Genomic DNA, 19,529 nt, shown 5'->3' with positions numbered 1-19,529 from the left:
CCATCACGTGTTTCTCGACGCAAGCAGTGAATAGCCAGGCCTTTCCCCGGGAAGGAACAACCACGGGAAGGGCAGCATCCTATGAAGGAAAGCCACCTATGCCAAGCATGGTATCCATCCACAGACAGCTGTTTCGGGGTTTTTGCCCCTCATCAGTGTGGAGTAGGAATCTGGCTTCCTACTCCACACTGATGAGGGGCAAAAACCCCGAAACAGCTGTCTGTGGATGGATACCATGCTTGGCATAGGTGGCTTTCCTTCATAGGATGCTGCCCTTCCCGTGGTTGTTCCTTCCCGGGGAAAGGCCTGGCTATTCACTGCTTGCGTCGAGAAACACGTGATGGTGTCTCCGCAGCTTCTTTACATGCATCTGCATATTTCCCATAAGGGATGGGGGCAGTGTTCTGGAATCACTGCGTTGAGAAACACGTGATGGTGTCTCCGCAGTGTTGGATGTTTTGGTCTCCCCGAGGCCAATCATCTGTGCCTTTATAGCCTTTTTACTAGGCACTGCTCCTAATAGCCAGATTCCTACTCCACACTGATGAGGGGCAAAAACCCCGAAACAGCTGTCTGTGGATGGATACCATGCTTGGCATAGGTGGCTTTCCTTCATAGGATGCTGCCCTTCCCGTGGTTGTTCCTTCCCGGGGAAAGGCCTGGCTATTCACTGCTTGCGTCGAGAAACACGTGATGGTGTCTCCGCAGCTTCTTTACATGCATCTGCATATTTCCCATAAGGGATGGGGGCAGTGTTCTGGAATCACTGCGTTGAGAAACACGTGATGGTGTCTCCGCAGTGTTGGATGTTTTGGTCTCCCCGAGGCCAATCATCTGTGCCTTTATAGCCTTTTTACTAGGCACTGCTCCTAATAGCCAGATTCCTACTCCACACTGATGAGGGGCAAAAACCCCGAAACAGCTGTCTGTGGATGGATACCATGCTTGGCATAGGTGGCTTTCCTTCATAGGATGCTGCCCTTCCCGTGGTTGTTCCTTCCCGGGGAAAGGCCTGGCTATTCACTGCTTGCGTCGAGAAACACGTGATGGTGTCTCCGCAGCTTCTTTACATGCATCTGCATATTTCCCATAAGGGATGGGGGCAGTGTTCTGGAATCACTGCGTTGAGAAACACGTGATGGTGTCTCCGCAGTGTTGGATGTTTTGGTCTCCCCGAGGCCAATCATCTGTGCCTTTATAGCCTTTTTACTAGGCACTGCTCCTAATAGCCAGACTCCTACTCCACACTGATGAGGGGCAAAAACCCCGAAACAGCTGTCTGTGGATGGATACCATGCTTGGCATAGGTGGCTTTCCTTCATAGGATGCTGCCCTTCCCGTGGTTGTTCCTTCCCGGGGAAAGGCCTGGCTATTCACTGCTTGCGTCGAGAAACACGTGATGGTGTCTCCGCAGCTTCTTTACATGCATCTGCATATTTCCCATAAGGGATGGGGGCAGTGTTCTGGAATCACTGCGTTGAGAAACACGTTATGGTGTCTCCGCAGTGTTGGATGTTTTGGTCTCCCCGAGGCCAATCATCTGTGCCTTTATAGCCTTTTTACTAGGCACTGCTCCTAATAGCCAGATTCCTACTCCACACTGATGAGGGGCAAAAACCCCGAAACAGCTGTCTGTGGATGGATACCATGCTTGGCATAGGTGGCTTTCCTTCATAGGATGCTGCCCTTCCCGTGGTTGTTCCTTCCCGGGGAAAGGCCTGGCTATTCACTGCTTGCGTCGAGAAACACGTGATGGTGTCTCCGCAGCTTCTTTACATGCATCTGCATATTTCCCATAAGGGATGGGGGCAGTGTTCTGGAATCACTGCGTTGAGAAACACGTGATGGTGTCTCCGCAGTGTTGGATGTTTTGGTCTCCCCGAGGCCAATCATCTGTGCCTTTATAGCCTTTTTACTAGGCACTGCTCCTAATAGCCAGATTCCTACTCCACACTGATGAGGGGCAAAAACCCCGAAACAGCTGTCTGTGGATGGATACCATGCTTGGCATAGGTGGCTTTCCTTCATAGGATGCTGCCCTTCCCGTGGTTGTTCCTTCCCGGGGAAAAGCCTGGCTATTCACTGCTTGCGTCGAGAAACACGTGATGGTGTCTCCGCAGCTTCTTTACATGCATCTGCATATTTCCCATAAGGGATGGGGGCAGTGTTCTGGAATCACTGCGTTGAGAAACACGTGATGGTGTCTCCGCAGTGTTGGATGTTTTGGTCTCCCCGAGGCCAATCATCTGTGCCTTTACAGCTTGGTTTACAGCCACTGCAGCTTTTTCATTGATTCAAGTCATTGTGGCCAATAAGTCACATCTGACCCTGGATTCTGTCTTCCAAGTACTGTGGTGACTGCATTATGGAAGTCTCCATCTTCTAGACCGAGTCATACTTGCAGTCATTCACTCTCTGTGTCTGCCTCTTCTCTAGGTTTTCTGCACTTTTCCTCCTCAAATTTCTTTTCTTCTGCCTCTTCTCTATCTCACTCTTTTCATCTTTTTTTTATTTCCTTTTGTCTTTTTTTCCCCCCCAACTTTCTATCAAGTGCTCTTTTTCCTCTCTTTCCTTATTTCTCTCTCCTTTCTTTCATTGTTTTTTACCGTCTTGGTCTTTTTCTCTTCCTCCTCTGTCAGTATCTTCTCTCTTTCTCATTTTTTCACTTTTTCATTTACTTTCTCTCATTCTTTTTTTCCCACTCTTCCTCTCACCTCTCCCTTTTCTCTTTCTCTCTTGCTGTTTTCGCCCCTTCTCTTTCCTACTACTAGCTTTCCTTTTCTATCTCTTTCTCTTACCCTCTCTCTTTTTCCTCACTCTTTCTTCCAATCTCTCTGCCCATCTGGGTAGGGGTCTGTGCTGCGGGGATGGGGCACTGGTGCTGTGTGACAGGAGGAGCTGGCTGCAGGTTTTCAGGGCATAGGAACCTGTCAGTCATCCTGAGGTTGAGGATGGACAGGAAACAGGCTGCTATCATGACATAACCCCACCATTAACCCTTCAGTTCCTGTACATTGTTACAATGTCATTACAGCAAAGGCTTAGGTGCTTTTCATAGTCATCTGTACATGGAGCGCTCTCTGTGGAGCTCTAAGACTGACCTGAGACATCTGCCCTCCGCTTTCCAGCTAAGCTGGGGAGATAGTATGTGCTCTGTGTCCAACCGCCAGAGACCAGAATGCCTCCTATCCATCACTAGAAATCAGCAGTGACATCACTGAGAATGCCTCTTATCCATCACTAGAGATCAGCGGTGACATCACTGAGAATGCCTCCTATCCATCACTAGAGATCAGAGGTGACATCACTGAGAATGCCTCCTATCCATCACTAGAGATCAGCGGTGACATCACTGAGAATGCCTCCTATCCATCACTAGAGATCAGAGGTGACATCACTGAGAATGCCTCCTATCCATCACTAGAGATCAGGGGTGACATCACTGAGAATGTCTCCTATCCATCACTAGAGATCAGGGGTGACATCACTGAGAATGCCTCCTATCCATCACTAGAGATCAGCAGTGACATCACTGAGAATGCCTCTTATCCATCACTAGAGATCAGCGGTGACATCACTGAGAATGCCTCCTATCCATCACTAGAGATCAGCAGTGACATCACTGAGAATGCCTCCTATCCATCACCAGAGATCAGCGGTGACATCACTGAGAATGCCACCTATCCATCACTAGAGATCAGCGGTGACATCAGTGAGAATGCCACCTATCCATCACTAGAGATCAGCGGTGACATCACTGAGAATGCCTCCTATCCATCACTAGAGATCAGCGGTGACATCACTGAGAATGCCTCCTATCCATCACTAGAGATCAGCGGTGACATCACTGAGAATGCCTCCTATCCATCACTAGAGATCAGCGGTGACATCACTGAGAATGCCTCCTATCCACCACTAGAGATCAGCGGTGACATCACTGAGAATGCCTCCTATCCACCACTAGAGATCAGCGGTGACATCACTGAGAATGCCTCCTATCCACCACTAGAGATCAGAGGTGACATCACTGAGAATGCCTCCTATCCACCACTAGAGATCAGCGGTGACATCACTGAGAATGCCTCCTATCCATCACTAGAGATCAGCGGTGACATCACTGAGAATGCCTCCTATCCATCACTAGAGATCAGCGGTGACATCACTGAGAATGCCTCCTATCCATCACTAGAGATCAGCGGTGACATCACTGAGAATGCCTCCTATCCATCACTAGAGATCAGCGGTGACATCACTGAGAATGCCTCCTATCCATCACTAGAGATCAGAGGTGACATCACTGAGAATGCCTCCTATCCATCACTAGAGATCAGCGGTGACATCACTGAGAATGACTCCTATCCACCACTAGAGATCAGCGGTGACATCACTGAGAATGCCTCCTATCCATCACTAGAGATCAGAGGTGACATCACTGAGAATGCCTCCTATCCATCACTAGAGATCAGCGGTGACATCACTGAGAATGCCTCCTATCCATCACTAGAGATCAGCGGTGACATCACTGAGAATGCCTCCTATCCATCACTAGAGATCAGCGGTGACATCACTGAGAATGCCTCCTATCCATCACTAGAGATCAGCGGTGACATCACTGAGAATGCCTCCTATCCATCACTAGAGATCAGAGGTGACATCACTGAGAATGCCTCCTATCCATCACTAGAGATCAGCGGTGACATCACTGAGAATGACTCCTATCCACCACTAGAGATCAGCGGTGACATCACTGAGAATGCCTCCTATCCATCACTAGAGATCAGAGGTGACATCACTGAGAATGCCTCCTATCCATCACTAGAGATCAGAGGTGACATCACTGAGAATGCCTCCTATCCATCACTAGAGATCAGCGGTGACATCACTGAGAATGCCTCCTATCCATCACTAGAGATCAGCGGTGACATCACTGAGAATGACTCCTATCCACCACTAGAGATCAGCGGTGACATCACTGAGAATGCCTCCTATCCACCACTAGAGATCAGCGGTGACATCACTGAGAATGCCTCCTATCCACCACTAGAGATCAGCGGTGACATCACTGAGAATGCCTCCTATCCATCACTAGAGATCAGAGGTGACATCACTGAGAATGCCTCCTATCCATCACTAGAGATCAGCGGTGACATCACTGAGAATGCCTCCTATCCATCACTAGAGATCAGAGGTGACATCACTGAGAATGCCTCCTATCCATCACTAGAGATCAGCGGTGACATCACTGAGAATGCCTCCTATCCATCACTAGAGATCAGCGGTGACATCACTGAGAATGCCTCCTATCCACCACTAGAGATCAGAGGTGACATCACTGAGAATGCCTCCTATCCATCACTAGAGATCAGGGGTGACATCACTGAGAATGTCTCCTATCCATCACTAGAGATCAGGGGTGACATCACTGAGAATGCCTCCTATCCATCACTAGAGATCAGCGGTGACATCACTGAGAATGCCTCTTATCCATCACTAGAGATCAGCGGTGACATCACTGAGAATGCCTCCTATCCATCACTAGAGATCAGCGGTGACATCACTGAGAATGCCTCCTATCCATCACCAGAGATCAGCGGTGACATCACTGAGAATGCCACCTATCCATCACCAGAGATCAGCGGTGACATCACTGAGAATGCCACCTATCCATCACTAGAGATCAGCGGTGACATCACTGAGAATGCCTCCTATCCATCACTAGAGATCAGCGGTGACATCACTGAGAATGCCTCCTATCCACCACTAGAGATCAGCGGTGACATCACTGAGAATGCCTCCTATCCACCACTAGAGATCAGCGGTGACATCACTGAGAATGCCTCCTATCCACCACTAGAGATCAGAGGTGACATCACTGAGAATGCCTCCTATCCATCACTAGAGATCAGCGGTGACATCACTGAGAATGCCTCCTATCCATCACTAGAGATCAGCGGTGACATCACTGAGAATGCCTCCTATCCACCACTAGAGATCAGCGGTGACATCACTGAGAATGCCTCCTATCCATCACTAGAGATCAGCGGTGACATCACTGAGAATGCCTCCTATCCACCACTAGAGATCAGCGGTGACATCACTGAGAATGCCTCCTATCCATCACTAGAGATCAGCGGTGACATCACTGAGAATGCCTCCTATCCATCACTAGAGATCAGCGGTGACATCACTGAGAATGCCTCCTATCCATCACTAGAGATCAGCGGTGACATCACTGAGAATGCCTCCTATCCATCACTAGAGATCAGCGGTGACATCACTGAGAATGCCTCCTATCCATCACTAGAGATCAGCGGTGACATCACTGAGAATGCCTCCTATCCATCACTAGAGATCAGCGGTGACATCACTGAGAATGCCTCCTATCCACCACTAGAGATCAGCGGTGACATCACTGAGAATGCCTCCTATCCACCACTAGAGATCAGCGGTGACATCACTGAGAATGCCTCCTATCCATCACTAGAGATCAGAGGTGACATCACTGAGAATGCCTCCTATCCATCACTAGAGATCAGAGGTGACATCACTGAGAATGCCTCCTATCCATCACTAGAGATCAGCGGTGACATCACTGAGAATGCCTCCTATCCATCACTAGAGATCAGCGGTGACATCACTGAGAATGCCTCCTATCCACCACTAGAGATCAGAGGTGACATCACTGAGAATGCCTCCTATCCATCACTAGAGATCAGGGGTGACATCACTGAGAATGTCTCCTATCCATCACTAGAGATCAGGGGTGACATCACTGAGAATGCCTCCTATCCATCACTAGAGATCAGCGGTGACATCACTGAGAATGCCTCTTATCCATCACTAGAGATCAGCGGTGACATCACTGAGAATGCCTCCTATCCATCACTAGAGATCAGCGGTGACATCACTGAGAATGCCTCCTATCCATCACCAGAGATCAGCGGTGACATCACTGAGAATGCCACCTATCCATCACCAGAGATCAGCGGTGACATCAGTGAGAATGCCACCTATCCATCACTAGAGATCAGCGGTGACATCACTGAGAATGCCTCCTATCCATCACTAGAGATCAGCGGTGACATCACTGAGAATGCCTCCTATCCACCACTAGAGATCAGCGGTGACATCACTGAGAATGCCTCCTATCCACCACTAGAGATCAGCGGTGACATCACTGAGAATGCCTCCTATCCACCACTAGAGATCAGAGGTGACATCACTGAGAATGCCTCCTATCCATCACTAGAGATCAGCGGTGACATCACTGAGAATGCCTCCTATCCACCACTAGAGATCAGCGGTGACATCACTGAGAATGCCTCCTATCCACCACTAGAGATCAGCGGTGACATCACTGAGAATGCCTCCTATCCATCACTAGAGATCAGAGGTGACATCACTGAGAATGCTTCCTATCCATCACTAGAGATCAGCGGTGACATCACTGAGAATGCCTCCTATCCATCACTAGAGATCAGCGGTGACATCACTGAGAATGCCTCCTATCCATCACTAGAGATCAGCGGTGACATCACTGAGAATGACTCCTATCCACCACTAGAGATCAGCGGTGACATCACTGAGAATGCCTCCTATCCACCACTAGAGATCAGCGGTGACATCACTGAGAATGCCTCCTATCCACCACTAGAGATCAGCGGTGACATCACTGAGAATGCCTCCTATCCATCACTAGAGATCAGAGGTGACATCACTGAGAATGCCTCCTATCCATCACTAGAGATCAGAGGTGACATCACTGAGAATGCCTCCTATCCATCACTAGAGATCAGCGGTGACATCACTGAGAATGCCTCCTATCCATCACTAGAGATCAGAGGTGACATCACTGAGAATGCCTCCTATCCATCACTAGAGATCAGCGGTGACATCACTGAGAATGCCTCCTATCCACCACTAGAGATCAGCGGTGACATCACTGAGAATGCCTCCTATCCATCACTAGAGATCAGCGGTGACATCACTGAGAATGCCTCCTATCCACCACTAGAGATCAGCGGTGACATCACTGAGAATGCCTCCTATCCATCACTAGAGATCAGAGGTGACATCACTGAGAATGCCTCCTATCCATCACTAGAGATCAGCGGTGACATCACTGAGAATGCCTCCTATCCATCACTAGAGATCAGCGGTGACATCACTGAGAATGCCGCCTATCCATCACTAGACATCAGCGGTGACATCAATGAGAATGACTCCTATCCATCACTAGAGATCAGCGGTGACATCACTGAGAATGCCGCCTATCCATCACTAGAGATCAGGGGTGACATCACTGAGAATGCCTCCTATCCATCACTAGAGATCAGGGGTGACATCACTGAGAATGCCTCCTATCCACCACTAGAGATCAGCGGTGACATCACTGAGAATGCCTCCTATCCATCACTAGAGATCAGCGGTGACATCACTGAGAATGCCTCCTATCCATCACTAGAGATCAGCGGTGACATCACTGAGAATGCCTCCTATCCATCACTAGAGATCAGGGGTGACATCACTGAGAATGCCTCCTATCCACCACTAGAGATCAGCGGTGACATCACTGAGAATGCCTCCTATCCATCACTAGAGATCAGGGGTGACATCACTGAGAATGCCTCCTATCCATCACTAGAGATCAGCGGTGACATCACTGAGAATGCCTCCTATCCATCACTAGAGATCAGCGGTGACATCACTGAGAATGCCTCCTATCCATCACTAGAGATCAGCGGTGACATCACTGAGAATGCCTCCTATCCATCACTAGAGATCAGCGGTGACATCACTGAGAATGCCTCCTATCCACCACTAGAGATCAGCGGTGACATCACTGAGAATGCCTCCTATCCATCACTAGAGATCAGCGGTGACATCACTGAGAATGCCTCCTATCCATCACTAGAGATCAGCGGTGACATCACTGAGAATGCCTCCTATCCATCACTAGAGATCAGCGGTGACATCACTGAGAATGCCTCCTATCCATCACTAGAGATCAGCGGTGACATCACTGAGAATGCCTCCTATCCATCAATAGGGATCAGTGGTGACATCACTGAGAAGGCTCCCGTTTAAAAATCTATAAATTATTTGGTTGAACTACAAATCCCAGGTTTTGTGGTGCAGTCAGGAATTCTCATTTCACACCGCTGCCAGTGTTTACACTGCTTACAAATCACCTGTGGATGAGTCACAATCATTTAGTGTCGCCATGTCCTCTCGCAGCGAAAAATTTAATTATTCCCATTCTCTGGAATGGTGGTGAAGGGGGTTAATGCTCCCCCTACTGCTAGTAAGACCTTATTGCTTTTTGAGCACATAAAAACAAAATCAGTGTGATGGGTAATGTGAACCTAATCGGGAATATTCTAATATTAGGGTGACACAAACGGCCGGGTTTCAAGTCTGATTTCAATTACATAGGGAGCAGTATTATAGTAGCTATATTCTTGTACATAGGCGCAGTATTAGGCCGGGATCACACATGCGAGAAACACGTCCGTGTTTCGCATGTGAAATCCAAGCTCTGGCGCCGGAGCCGCACGCTCCGCTCTGGAGTGCCATGTGTTGCTATGCGGCCGCACGCTCCACTCTGGAGTGCCATGTGTTGCTATGCGGCCGCACGCTCCGCTCTGGAGTGCCATGTGTTGCTATGCAGCCGCACGCTCCGCTCTGGAGTGCCGGCGCCAGAGCTTGGATTTCACATGCGAGACACGAACGTGTTTCTCGCATGTGTGATCCCAGCCTTATAGTAGTTATATTCTTGTACATACGGGCAGTATTATCGTAGTTATATTCTTGGACATAGGAGCAGTATTATAGTAGTTATATTATTGGACATAGGGGCAGTATTATAGTAGTTATATTCTTGTACATAGGAGCAGTATTATAGTAGTTATATTCTTGTACATAGGGTCAGTATTATAGTAGTTATATTCTTGTACATAGGGGGCAGCATTATAGTAGTTATATTATTGGACATAGGGGCAGTTTTATAGTAGTTATATTCTTGTACATAGGGGGCAGTATTATAGTAGTTGTATTCTTGTACATACGGGCAGTATTATAGTAGTTATATTCTTGTACATAGGAGCAGTATTATAGTAGTTATATTATTGGACATAGGGGCAGTATTATAGTAGTTATATTCTTGTACATAGGGGGCAGTATTATAGTAGTTATATTCTTGTACATAGGGGGCAGTATTATAGTAGTTATATTCTTGGACATAGGGGCAGTATTATAGTAGTTATATTCTTGTACATAGAGGGCAGTATTATAGTAGTTGTATTCTTGTACATACGGGCAGTATTATAGTAGTTGTATTCTTGTACATAGGGGGCAGTATTATAGTAGTTGTATTCTTGTACATACGGGCAGTATTATAGTAGTTATATTATTGGACATAGGGACAGTATTATAGTAGTTATATTATTGGACATAGGGGCAGTATTATAGTAGTTATATTCTTGTACATAGGGAGCAGTATTATAGTAGTTATATTCTTGTACATAGGAGCAGTATTATAGTAGTTATATTCTTGTACATACGGGCAGTATTATAGTAGTTATATTCTTGTACATAGGAGCAGTATTATAGTAGTTATATTCTTGTACATAGAGGCAGTATTATAGTAGTTATATCCTTGTACATAGGAGCAGTATTATAGCAGTTATATTCTTGTACATAGGGGGCAGTATTATAGTAGTTATATTCTTGTACATAGGAGCAGTATTATAGTAGTTATATTCTTGTATATAGAAGCAGTATTATAGTAGTTATATTCTTGTACATTGGGGCGGTATTATAGTAGTTATATTCTTGAATATCAGAGCAGTACATTTTTTTATTTTACATCACTTGAGCTGTAATCAGATAATTATTAAGACGTTACATTATCTTGGTTTAATCGCGACTTTCTACTTTTTGTCATTTTTGGATGTTTATCTAGTTTTCAGCCTAATTCACATATCATATGACTCTTTCCCTATACGGAAGTGGTCACTTTCGTGCAACTGATTCAGATTTCTATATAACAATAGCTCAGAGGATTAACTATGAATGTCCCAATGGCCTGGGAACATTGGATAGTTTTTCAATAAGACCATGTATAATAACAGAAATGAATCACTTGCAATTGATATTGCACCTTTTTGAAAGGGGATGATCTGATGTTGTGTGAGATCATCTCTTAAAATACAAAATCCTTACTGAAGTGTATTAGGTGCCAGTATCCCAAGTCATCTCTAGTTCATCTGGTGCCTGTTCATTTTCACTAGTTTATATGTACAATTTGGGAGAGGGGGAGTCACATCAGCTTTCGCTTGTTTGCAATGCATGGATAAAAGGACCTCAACTCCACCAGGGAAAATGGTTCCAGTTGTTATGGACTCACTTGGTGAAGTGGATTCTTTAAGTCTTAGGTCTGAGAAACAACAAGGACCAGAGGCAATCGTGCAGGTCTTGACGGACGACACGTGAATCATCAAAAAGAACACAAGGCAGCAGAGAATGTTGGACGGTAGAAAAAAAAGCGGAGCAGGTAGCATAGATGAAGCAGAGCATGGTGTGTGGACATACACAGGAACAGTGGCAGTATAGAAAACTGGTATCTTCCGGGAAGAAAGCAGTTAATCACAGGAAAGCAGTCTCATATCTTCCAGCAGGCAAAGGTTAATATAAAAAAATGTAGTAGAGAAGTAAATGCAGTCTGGTATCTTCTAGCAAAGCAATAGTTAATAGCAGCAATGTATGTAAACTGAAACTTGCAGCATGGAATGGTTAACTGCAGGAATAAAATAAAGTTTAGAAAATCTGGAAACTTGCTTGAAGAGATGTGTTACCTTGATTGCAGAGGCCAGGTTTGAACAGGAGTGAGAATAGCTGCAAGAAGTTGGTAACTTATATGCTGGGATGATTGGCTTGTATGTCACTCAGTAAGCAGGACTGAACTTGGAAACAACGCTGATGGTGGCATGCAAGGCAGTAGAAGCAGAGACGATTGACTCAAAGCTGAAGCTGAGCAGAAGAACGTGGACTAAGGCTAATGAAGAAGAAATGTCCAAAGCCAGGATAGGCGACTAACGACAATATTTCAGGGCTTTCTCACTGTTTTAAATTAATTACTTTTTTGGTGTAATTACAGAGCGGATCAGACATTACATCCTACACCAAATGTGTCAAGTGTGTGTGTTTTGAGGACCACACCCAGTTGGTTAAAAAACAATAAGGACTAGATTTGTATACAGGGAAGAGAAGGTCATATAGCAGTAATGTTGAGTCACAGGAACAAAAGAAAGTGACATTTAAAGCATGTAAAAAAATAAGTTTATGTTCCCTTCAAAAAATTGTCATACTGATGGGTCATTGCACCCTCGGTATCAAAGCCCTAAATCATCAAATGTCCCCGATAAAGATTGCCTGCATGGATGCAGCATAGAGTACAACACTGTTCATCCTGATCTTCCAGGTTCATATACAGGCGAAAACAAAGACAAACAATACAGAGAGCGAGACAAAAAAATGACACAATGGTGACTTGCTGTGCCATTCAAAGTGTGAGGAAAGCCTCCTGTAATAGCGACTTTCTGTTCACAACCAAGGGGCAGTGATGGGGGAGGTGATTGTTATATTATTCTCCCCCCCCCAGTTGGATCTTTTCTACCTCTCATGTTTTCTGGAATGTTTCCGTTTGTTCTGTCAGAGCATAAACAGGATTATTTCTTGAGGCCGAAAGCAAATCTCATCTTGTGTTCCTAGGAGGGAGGGGGAATCGGCGGCACTGAATTTAAAGGGAACAAGTCCCTATGAAATCCTCCAACACCATGTTTTAAAGCAAGAGGGCCTGAGCAGACTGATATAGTTTTGTGAAAATTGTGTCAGTATAACTTGTATTTTCATTCATTTCAATATCTGCTCATTCTGAGTCCAGTGGGCGGTGTCTTGTCACTGATTAGGACTGCCCACTGGACTCCTAATCCTTAAGCTAGGAAGAATTAGAAAGCATAGAACACACGTTCTACTTCATCTTTCCACACAGAACTGTACATCAATCCGCTCGGCTCCTCCTGCTCGGTAACCCGCTGCCCCTATAGGGGTCATCACTGGCAAACTGTCTGAATGAAATCAAGGGCTACTATGCCGTTCAGAACTTTAGGAAAGCTGGATGAGCCGTGAGGGCAATCATGCTGGGTGTCACACAGCTTTTCTAGAGTTCTGAATGGCAAGTTTGCCTAGCTAGAATGCAGATTTGCTACTCAGGACTCCAGAGAAGCTGGGTGAACGTATAATCCCAGTCATATAATTAACCCCGCTTTAATGACGTTCTGTAAGGTTCCCATTGCGTTATGGGACCGCGTTTAACGGACAGCGTTGCACGGCGAAATTAACGCCGTGCAACGCGTCCGTTAACGCGCCCATTGAAGGCAATGGGAACGCGCTTCACTAGCGCGTGCCATGTTCGGCATGCGCTAGCGACGCGCCGGTGATTCCTGGCGCGCCGCGGACGCTGCTTGCAGCGTCTGAGGCGCGCCCGCGGTCCGTTCCCCGCTCTCGCAGATCGGGGATCTGCGAGAGCGGGGACGTTACCCCGACCGCAGCCCCATAGAAAACATTGCGTTAGCGCAATCCGCTAGCGCTAAACGGATTGCACTAACGCAATGTGACCCTAACTGTCCAGAAATGGATAGATTATATCTTTTCAGGACTTTGGGAAAGTCGGACATGTTGGTTTTCACCCAGCTTTACAAGACTGTCAGCAGTGGCGACACCACTGTATTGTTGTTCCAAACCGTAGGAAAGGTGGATGAGCTCGAAAATCAGCCATATTTGTGTTTAACCAGCTTTCCTAGAGTTCTGAAGGACAAGTTTGTCCAGGTCTGGCTAACACCCCTTACAAGGCTGTGGAAAGGGTCGTACATTGACTTACAAAGTAGTCTATCTCCACTAGGTGGCTCCAGCAAGACCGCTTTCATTCCAGGAGAGAGCTCATTTGCATATGTTTCCCATAAGACTCCACACTCCGCTTTTCTTAAGGAGTCCTGGTTTTTCCCAAGTCACAAAACGACTCGATTTCTTTTGGAGCATAAGGGGTTAATCAGACAATTCGAAAAAAGCAGCATAACTTGGTTTTTTTGGCTGCCCTGCAGACGCTCCTCCGCAGACCATGTGACACGCGGCAGCGGCAGGGGAGGGTCGGGAGGCGATTGTTACTGGTAACAAGTTGGTCTGGAAATCCGATACAAAGTGACAATGGACCTCTCTGCACACCTGACAACAATGAGCAGGGCTTTCTTTTTTTCGGTAGCTTCTGGTGAAGTGTCAGACATAATTGTTGCTTGTTTGCACAGCTCGTTCTATTCTCATTAAACAGGAAATATTTCCTGCATCCTGCACGGCGCGGCGAGGAGCACGACTCATCCAAACGGGGAAGAACTGCCGCCTCCGGCTACTTATACATGGAGCTCCGGTAATGGAGACGCCTGACAAAAAGGTCACAGATTTTGATGCGGTTTTCAAGACTAATCCATAAGTGAATCAATAAAAATGAAAAGTATTAAAAAAAAATGGAAGCAGAAAAGAATCGAGTATCAATTTCCAACAGCTGATCCTTTTGTTCCTTGTAAAATAAGACACCGCAAAGAAGTCTGGTTATAGAGAGCACAGGAGCTCTTGGCGAAACCGAGCGGTCATGTGCACAGTAGACTCAAGAGTGATAGCTGGAGGCCGAATGATCATCTGACAGATATCTTATGTATGAGTTGCTTAACAGACGCCAAGTCCAAGAGCTAATCCTTCTAGGCCTTCGGAGCAGAATAATCACAAGACCCCACAAGAATCAATGAGTTTTCAGACCCAATGTGCCTCATACCAAAAATATATAACCAGCTCCTAACCAACATTTTCATATGATTTTCATAAATCAAAGATGCTTTTTTTGAAGTTGAAACCAAGACGGTAAAAGTGACCTGAAGATATGGAGACCGTTGCTAGTAAAGACCACTACGATGAGGTCTTCGTAGAAGGCCTATGGCGCTGTAGTCCTACAATAAAAAGTAAAAATAATCAGGCAAATTGGGTTTCTCCTCCCGGCATAACATACAGGTCCACAAAATTGTGATCATGCCGTCTTCATGTGAAATATTCTAAGTCCAACATTGGTTCCAAGGTAATACGATGTTTTCTAGGCTGATGTTTTAAGCAGGACCATATTTATGTCCAGAGAGTAAGATGTTGACAGGTCAGTCAGGAAGCACCTTCAATCTTTTGACTAACCAGGCACAGTATCTTCAGAAACTTGTTGTAGACCGGGTGTATCTCTGTCTGATAAGGGTGGGAAACTGGATTTAAATCTGACCAGGGTTTTTTTAATCATATTTGTGATTGCTTCCATTCAGAAGCCAAAAATATATTGGCAGCCTGTCTCTACATCTATATTTTATTACATCCAGATATTAACCGCAAAAATGTTTCTAATTATCTCCAGCTTGGAGGAATGCAATTACGACTCGTAGTATCCCACGCGGAGCTTCAGATTGAATTCTTGGAATGAGCCAAACGATTATGAATCATGTCAACGATATGACCTTAATTAGTCTTGAATATTCAGCTTTTGACACTTTGGTTCTTGGAAGCACAGAAGAACTGGTGTATTCAGTATTTATTTCCTTAAAAATGTTTTGTCCAAGGTGGAAAATATGGTTAGATATTGGAAGTTGGTAACTCATATTGACTTCTAGATGTGGTCATCTTCTCTGAATAAATGGCCTGGAATAAATGAACTCTAAAGACATCTGGCCAAAGATCTACGTGTCCTCACAATTAGCGACCCTTGTGTACATGAAACAATCTGTGAGGGTTTACAGATGGTCTCTCCTACAGTATATCTTTTAAGGTGTGGAGGAGCGAATGTGCATTTTCAGGAATGAAAATCTGTAATAGGCAGGGGTCACGTTTGCGAGTGTGATGCGAGTCTCTCGCATCAGTACCCGGCACTGCCACCGGCACTCGGACCGGAGCGTGCGGCTGCATAGAAAAACACGCAAGTGTGACCCCAGCCACAGTGTGAGATCTGAGACACATCCACATATAAAGAGGATTTTGCAGCAGATCAGTTGAAGAATATATTTATTTTTGTTTAGTTTACATCCCTAGTTGGCATAGTCTTAAAGTGGTCCCCGCTAGGAGCAAAAGGTTCATTTTACAAGGTGATACCAAAACATATACTACCTTTACGGGATTCTCAGTTGAAAATTAGATCATCTTTACAGGGTCCGTTATCATCGATATTTCTTTGTTTTGAGGATAACCAAGTAGAGTTTTACTGGGCTCCAAAAAGTTCTTAGTCATCTAATTGCGTCTGAGAATTTGTTAAGAAACATTGAGCACTGACTACTCTTGATGTGCTCCTCATGGTACCAAAAGATATCTAACATCATACTTGACTTGAAAAGTTATGTTTTTATCAATATAATTAATCTGTTTCTTCTTGTACTTCTCATTGCAGACCATGGAGACCTTCAGTTCCAAAGATCTTGCCCTCCAGGCTCAAAAGAAAATCTTGAGTCGCATGGCCAGTAAATCCATGGTGAACATGTTCATCGATGAAACAAGTGGTGAAGTCTTGGATGAACTTTACAGAGTTTCTAAAGAGTACACGAAAAACAAAGCAGAGTCTCAAAAAGTCATCAAAAACTTGATCAAGATTGCAGTAAAAATTGGTGTTTTGTATCGTCACAACCGGTTTAGCCCGGAGGAACTGGTCCTAGCTGAAGATTTCAAGAACAAGTTACACAATGGAGCAATGACAGCCATTAGCTTCTACGAAGTAGAATTTACTTATGAGAAGGAAGTGCTCCCTGGAATCCTCACAGAATGCAAAAACTTGCTCCTTCGCCTTGTGGACAAGCACCTTACCCCTAAGTCCCATGGTCGCATCCAGCATGTGTTCAACCACTTCGCAAACAAGGAAATGCTCAGTGAACTTTATGACCCCAATGGGTCTATGAAGCCCCATTTACAGAAAATTTGTCAGGGAATGAACAAATTGATTGATGATGGGAAACTGTGAGAGACATTAGACTCAAGAATGGAAATTGTGCAAAATGATGGACTTAACTTGGAGAATTAAGACCAGGATTTTACTACCTTCGAGGGTAATCAACCTTGGGAAGAGTGAACTGGTGTTTATGATATGAATGAAAGGGTTCCTATATGTTGTCAATGGGATATCCAAACTTAAAGACAAGTAAGCAACGGACACATTTGTGTTTTGCTGCATAGAGTAAATCTTCCAAAAACTTGGTCTTAAAGATATGAAAGGATAGACTGTTTTTCATCTTTTCTCAGTCCAAAGATGTTGATTATTTTTGAAGAACTCTATCATTGACCAAAGAATTCTCTTGGTGACGATGTCTGGTCTCTTGTTGAGGTGCTTCATGCCACAAGTTCACCCGTTCCACCTACAACTTGTACGTTGGTCTATACCTAAGCGTTTACACAATAGGAACCTGCCTGGAGAACATATTTGTGATGCATGTTCCGTGACTTTAAAGTATTTTGGTACACATAGGACATATTGGTTGTTATGTGTCTTACAGAGACAGAACACAAAATTGTAAAATTCTTTTCAATTTGATGTTTGAGATGATGGCAGGGTCCATAATCACTAATCTTGTGCTTCATGGTTGTCCCTGCTATTGAATGATGTGTATATTTGATCAAGAAATTTAGGGAATTTCAAGTCTACTATCGATGTTGTTTTCTTGCAGAACAAAATAATGTTTACAGCCTCTTGGGAACATTAGCAGGATTCATTGGGTGAAACACGCAACTTTAAGGGACCTTACAAATTGAGCAACTCCGAAAACAAGAAACCCACTGCTTCCTTTCAGAAAGTTAAGCTATTTTGGTACAGAGTTATCAAAGCTTCAAAAAATGATGGTTCTCCGGTGGACCCTACCAGTCTTTGTTTACAAGATGCCACCACCTAACAGCTACATCCAGTCACTGGTATCAGCAATCAAATGCCTTACTACTGGCATCGAGGCTCAGTGTTGAGGGGTGATAGCATTGGTAAGCGTTGAGACTGACTACAGTTTGTCAAGACCGGTAGGGACCCCTGGAGGTACAGCTGTCTCTACTGCGACAACCATCTATGTACTAAAAAAATAATAATTTAATAAAAAAAAAAAATCTGTGAAAACCTTCCCATAATCTATATAAACATATTTTATTGTAAAAGTCTATAGTTAAATCTGCTAAGATTTCAATCCTAAGAATGATCAAAATGCCGGAATGAATACTTTTGTTTTGTTTTTTAACTTGCAACTTGAAAATGTGGATTTCTGTGCCTACAACAAAAAAACATTTCCTCAGTTACGTATAGTTTTATTTCTTGAATAAATGAATTGTGGTATCGGATTGGTTTATACTTCTTTTTATTATACTACATTCACTGTAAAGCTGCAGTTTTGATACTGTCTTCATACTATACTTTTTTGTCTTTTTTTTATATTGAAAGCATACTCAATCGTTCAATTAACTGGGCTACGAAAGGGCAAAAACAGAAAATGTTCTGAGAGGTAAAGGGTTAATAATGTAACGTATTTTCGCAATTTCCCTTTCTCGTGATCTGAACCCTCCTCCTCCTCAGACGTCTAGAATGACGATTGCAAATAAAGCTTTGTCTCCAGACTCCGAGGCGAGGTGTGGCGGCTTGTCCTCCATGTTATGAGGCTTTTTTTTTGTGTCTCCTTGGTCTTTAATATGGAAGGAGGAAGAAAGGAAGGTGATAAAAGAGTCGGGGGATTATTGAGAAGTCGTCTTTTGCCGCAGCTCGTGTCACCGCCATTATTCAGACCACTTAACTAATAAAATTGATTCAAAATAGTAAAGTGCGTGCATCGTCATGGCACACTGAGGGTTAAATGATCCTAAAGGAAATTTGCCCTAAAAATATAAATGATTAATGCCTGGTCTTAAAAAAAAAATAACAATGACTATAAAAGAAAGGATTATGCACCCACAGATATGTATAGTGTGTACAATATCAGGTCAGTGGGACGTGTCACAGCCACGTGATGCCAGGACTCCATGGTCTGCCTCCACCAGATTGTCTTCTATTTAGAGTGCATCCTGGTGCCATCTCTTCTGCAAAATGATGCACCCACCCAACTGTCAATATGATGGAAAAAGTGAATCACAGACCAACACCCCCACAGACCTGCTGTACACCAGGAACACCCCACCAGACTTGCCGTATACCGAGAACACCCCACCAGACCTGCTGTATACCAGTAAACCTATAGGGAGGGCAAACAAAGTCAATACTCCGCCATAATATATATATAAGAAACCCAATAAAGGATGGACACACGAGCTAAAATGAACAATTTTATTGAAGACAAAAATCTAAAAGAGTATATAAATACAACAACAGTACAGACAACAGTAAAACAGATGCAATTAAAAAAGAAAGGTAACACTAGTGCCACGCACAAGCAAAAATGGTCAGGTAA

The 19,529-nt window shown here is 44.6% G+C and overlaps 1 protein-coding gene across 4 annotated transcripts in view; it reads left to right on the top strand.

Annotated features, from left to right (window-relative positions):
* TNFAIP8L2 (TNF alpha induced protein 8 like 2) overlaps positions 1–18,432 on the top strand; it is a 175,202-nt gene extending 156,770 nt beyond the window's left edge. For all 4 annotated transcript variants that reach the window (XM_069728753.1, XM_069728752.1, XM_069728751.1 and 1 more), the window contains one exon: positions 16,517–18,432. In XM_069728753.1, the coding sequence (XP_069584854.1) occupies positions 16,520–17,080 (561 nt within the window). In that variant the 5' untranslated portion in view covers positions 16,517–16,519 and the 3' untranslated portion in view covers positions 17,081–18,432. The remainder of the gene's footprint in view (positions 1–16,516) is intronic.
* Positions 18,433–19,529: the final 1,097 nt, after the last annotated feature.

Source organism: Ranitomeya imitator, chromosome 1, assembly GCF_032444005.1.
Source record: "Ranitomeya imitator isolate aRanImi1 chromosome 1, aRanImi1.pri, whole genome shotgun sequence".
Lineage (NCBI taxonomy): Eukaryota > Metazoa > Chordata > Amphibia > Anura > Dendrobatidae > Ranitomeya > Ranitomeya imitator.
Note: the sequence above shows the minus strand (reverse complement) of the source record. Positions and strands in the feature narration are given on the sequence as shown.